Below are 3,860 nucleotides of genomic sequence, written 5' to 3'. Positions count from 1 at the left end.
GCATGCTTCTCAATCGGTTGAGAGGCTGAAAATTATATAGTCATGGATAAATTATATCTTATTATTCAAAACTATCCTCATTTATTAATTTACATACGTACCCTCCAAACTATATATATGTCAAATGGGCCTCGTATTATTCCTTTATTAAAGAAATTGGGCTCTCTATATAATTAGTCATAGACTTAGGTCTCGTTTGTTTTCAAGAAACATCTCATCTCATCTCATCTCATCTCACTTCATTATTACAACTTTTTCAAATCTCCACACAAAATAAAATAAACAATTTAACTTTTTCAAATCTCAAAATAAAAATAATATTAAAAAATATATTCTAACAATATTTTATTCAACTTTTTAACTTTAATCTCATCTCATCTCTAAAACAAACGAGCCCTTAATTCCCTTATTGGGAGATATACATGATGTCTACATCAGACTCCACAATATTACTAAATTATAATAATGTCACATATCACATTCTTATCTGGTTTTTAATTTACTATATAAAAATTTGTCATATTTTATTTTATTAAATAAAAATTCAAAATTTGTTGGATACTCATGGAGTACTGGAAAGAATTTGGAACGAGTGTAATATTATATAAAGAAAAAATTAGGTAATTAATTAAGTGACTTACCAAAATATCTTTGAAATGTTTATAAGATAACAAAATAATTTTGGACATACAAACTGCAATATATTTTACTTCTCTGCCAAAAAAAAAAAAAAGTACATTTTACAATATCGATCCTACCACATATAAAAGGCATATTGTATCCCCACAACAAAAATGCTCGAGCATTTTATTCAAACATATACTCAAAAACAAATTCCATTTACTCTAAAACCAATTGAATCTTTGATCTAACTTGTTTATTAACAATCACTGTAGTTCTTCCTCGTCTTCGTCCCGTTATCTCTCATGTATTATCTTCCAACTTTTTCTTGTTGGAGATTTCTCTACTCGTAATGTTATAATCCTCAAGCGTGCATAGCTTAGCATTTTGGAAGATCACTTGGAGGAGGAAGAAGTGACTGATTAGGACCTTTGCCATTGTCCACCAAGAATGCCATCTTAAGCCCCCATGTTGTGTGCACTTCCAAATGACAATGCATGAACCAAACTCCTACAATCGTACAAAGGATGAAAACATGTTTAAGTTAAAAAGCTATAGTGAGAAGGTATAAGGAAACTAATGAGAAAAAACTATCTTCAAACCAATAAATGCGAAAAAAATGGAAGAAATAGTGTAAGCTGTCAGAACTTAAAACTGTCATGCCCTGACTCAACGTGGTACCTGGATTATCTGCACGAAATCGGATTGCTACCCATCCACCAGTTGGCACACCAATGGTGTTCCTCTCAACAGGATCAACCAGGTTAAATTTTTTAGGATCTGTCTTTGGGTTATAATTCCCAAGTCCCCTACCAATGGCAAAGAAATTAAACCCATGAAGATGTACTGGATGGTTCTCAGGGGCAATGATACCAGTGTCTTGCATGACAAGTTCAACTGTAGAGTTGTAAGGTAACCTATAAACCTTTGTGCCATTTGTGGTCTGTAAGCTTGATGGGGGAGTGCCAGTATAGTTAAACAGATGTGGCGGGTTACCCGGAAAATTGGTGGTGAACACCCCACGAATGTTGAAGTAATGTGCTTGAAGCAGGGCAGTGGTGGGCATAACAAATGTGACATTGTTGATACTGGCCACCACCCGGCTTCCATTACCGGCTTTGCATGTCGGACATGGGTTGATTCCTAGCCCCACGGCGAAGAAAAGTTTACGATCAACTTTCAATGGTACCTTGGCGGGGTATTTTTTCGAATTAAGGCTTCGTAGAGAATTTATGAACTTGTTTGCAACTGCAGTGGCGTTTTGTGGAGGTGGAGTAGTAAGAGTTGTTGAGGCACTAGCAAGTGTGCCTGAGTAGTGCAAAGTGGCTGTTGCGGTGAGGTTATCGACGGCGATGGGCGCATCCATGAATGGAGAAGCAGCAACCAAGTACTTGCCAGAGTTTCGATTAGCTGTTATAAGAGCATTAGTGGTTTGACCAGGGGCAATCACTATTGTGTCAAGCTTCACTGGTTTCACGTAGGTAGCATCCACTTCTACAACGGTGAGCTGGTGCCCAGCAATCTTGAAGAAAAGCTCCTCATTGAGCGCAGCGTTGATTATGCGTAGCAAGTAGGTCTTACCATTTTGGACTGGCAGCTTGAACCCACCTACAAATGATTAAGACAAGTTGCCCAAAAGCTTTTAGAACTAATCATATATACAACAAGTGTCATGAATATCTTTATTATATGTTCGTACCTTGTGAGGAACAGTTGGGAACTGGCCCTGGATGGCCGTTCATGGTATGAGCGTCCGAGACGTTTGGTGCTAATCCTCCCTTAAGAGCCTGGTTGATCACAGCTTCAGTATCCGATTTCCACCATTCAGCTGCAATTCATATATATATGCATGCTCTTATAAGTGTCGTGAATTAAAAGTTATTTGTACAGGGGCATCATATTATAATATTGTTAACAAAGCTGGAAATGGATGTTATCTTTAATTATCCACACCTAATACAACAACGATTTCCTTGTGGGGTTTCGGGAAGGGATATGGCACACCAAGTTTAGGCAAGATGACCAAGGCACCATGGACCGTCGCCCTTAGCCAAAGAATATGTGCATGCCAGAGAAGTGTTCCCCTTTGGCCAGTTATGGTGAAATTGTACACGTAACTTTGCCCTGGCTGGATTGGACATTGAGTAATATATGCTGGACCATCTGACCACCCTGTTCGGAGTTGCCTAATACCATGCCTGCAAAAGTAAAAAATGAAATCAAATATGTAATCAAGATTTGGATCTCTATAGGAATTTGAGTAATATAGAGTACTGGCGAAGTAGTAGATAGTTTAATTAATAGCTTAATTACCAGTGGATGGTGACATTGTATTTGACATGGTTGACGACCTTCACAAGCACATTGTCATCTTCCCTAGCATAAAGGGTGGGTCCTGGGAACTGCCCATTTACTGTCACAATGGGCTTTGTCGAACACAGTTTGGTGGAATTCTTCATCACCACCTAATTCACATGAGGTTAACCAGAATTTAGAAATATATTTTGCAACATTAAAAGATCGATTTCCTGATAAAGTTGGTGTTAGATCAAATTAAGTGGGATGGATTACTAATGCGCGCACTGTGGTTAATGTGGTAACAACTAGAGGGAGGGTGTACCTTCCATGTACTTCTTTTGACTTTTATTTTCTTTTAATTAGGTGATGATAGGATTGTTGATCATGTGTAAATCATGATGATAGACTAATTTTCCATTCAAATGAAGTGAAACGTGACAAGATTAACTTAAACACCTGATGAAATACTATCTATCAAAACAATGATAAATCTATTCAGAATGAGGGAAGAAGAAGAAGAATTAATAAATCTGGCTACTTACATTGAACTTGTAGTGGCGAAGCCTGCACTCTATGAAGGCTGGAAAAAGGCACCCCAAAAGAACAAGAACTCGAACCCAAGAATCCATTTTCTCACACTGAACTTTCAGTACTAGTGCTCTCAAATATCAAACAGCTAGCTTGTTAATTTGTCCTGGCCTTGCTTGCTTTCTAGCTTGCTGCAGTCACATTGGAATATCACTGGCCAACGCAAGCTTATAAAGGGAGAGGAGGTGGCCGGGGATAGAGGTATTGCTAGCTACCATGTCGTTTTTGCGTCATAAGGTGAACTTAGGGCGATTCTTGATTAACAAGATAGACAGAGAGACAGACAAGTGACTGCAACCTGCCGGGGGCAGCTTCTATATTGATATCGTGCATGTTACATAAAGTTGTTGTTC

General features: G+C 38.1%; 1 protein-coding gene across 1 annotated transcript; it reads right to left on the bottom strand.

The window, feature by feature from the left end:
- Positions 1-688: 688 nt before the first annotated feature.
- On the bottom strand, positions 689-3,635 carry LOC121266034 (laccase-4-like). The gene is made up of 6 exons (XM_041169726.1): positions 3,462-3,635; positions 2,935-3,086; positions 2,575-2,819; positions 2,321-2,449; positions 1,303-2,229; positions 689-1,131 (listed from the first exon to the last, which is right to left on the bottom strand). The coding sequence occupies exons 1-6, from the start codon at positions 3,546-3,548 to the stop codon at positions 1,001-1,003; spliced, it is 1,671 nt and encodes a 556-aa protein (XP_041025660.1). The 5' UTR covers positions 3,549-3,635; the 3' UTR covers positions 689-1,000.
- Positions 3,636-3,860: the final 225 nt, after the last annotated feature.

Source organism: Juglans microcarpa x Juglans regia, chromosome 5D (assembly GCF_004785595.1).
Source record: "Juglans microcarpa x Juglans regia isolate MS1-56 chromosome 5D, Jm3101_v1.0, whole genome shotgun sequence".
NCBI classification, from domain to species: domain Eukaryota; kingdom Viridiplantae; phylum Streptophyta; class Magnoliopsida; order Fagales; family Juglandaceae; genus Juglans; species Juglans microcarpa x Juglans regia.
Note: the sequence above shows the minus strand (reverse complement) of the source record. Positions and strands in the feature narration are given on the sequence as shown.

Bases quoted from the DNA above. Each gene is read 5' to 3' on its own strand.
- LOC121266034 (XM_041169726.1), bottom strand. From the start codon at position 3,548: ATGGATTCTTGGGTTCGAGTTCTTGTTCTTTTGGGGTGCCTTTTTCCA. The intron at 3,087-3,461 runs GTAAGTAGCCAG...CATGTGAATTAG, and splicing joins TTCGCCACTACAAGTTCAAT to GTGGTGATGAAGAATTCCAC. The intron at 1,132-1,302 runs GTACCACGTTGA...GTACGATTGTAG, and splicing joins ATTTCGTGCAGATAATCCAG to GAGTTTGGTTCATGCATTGT.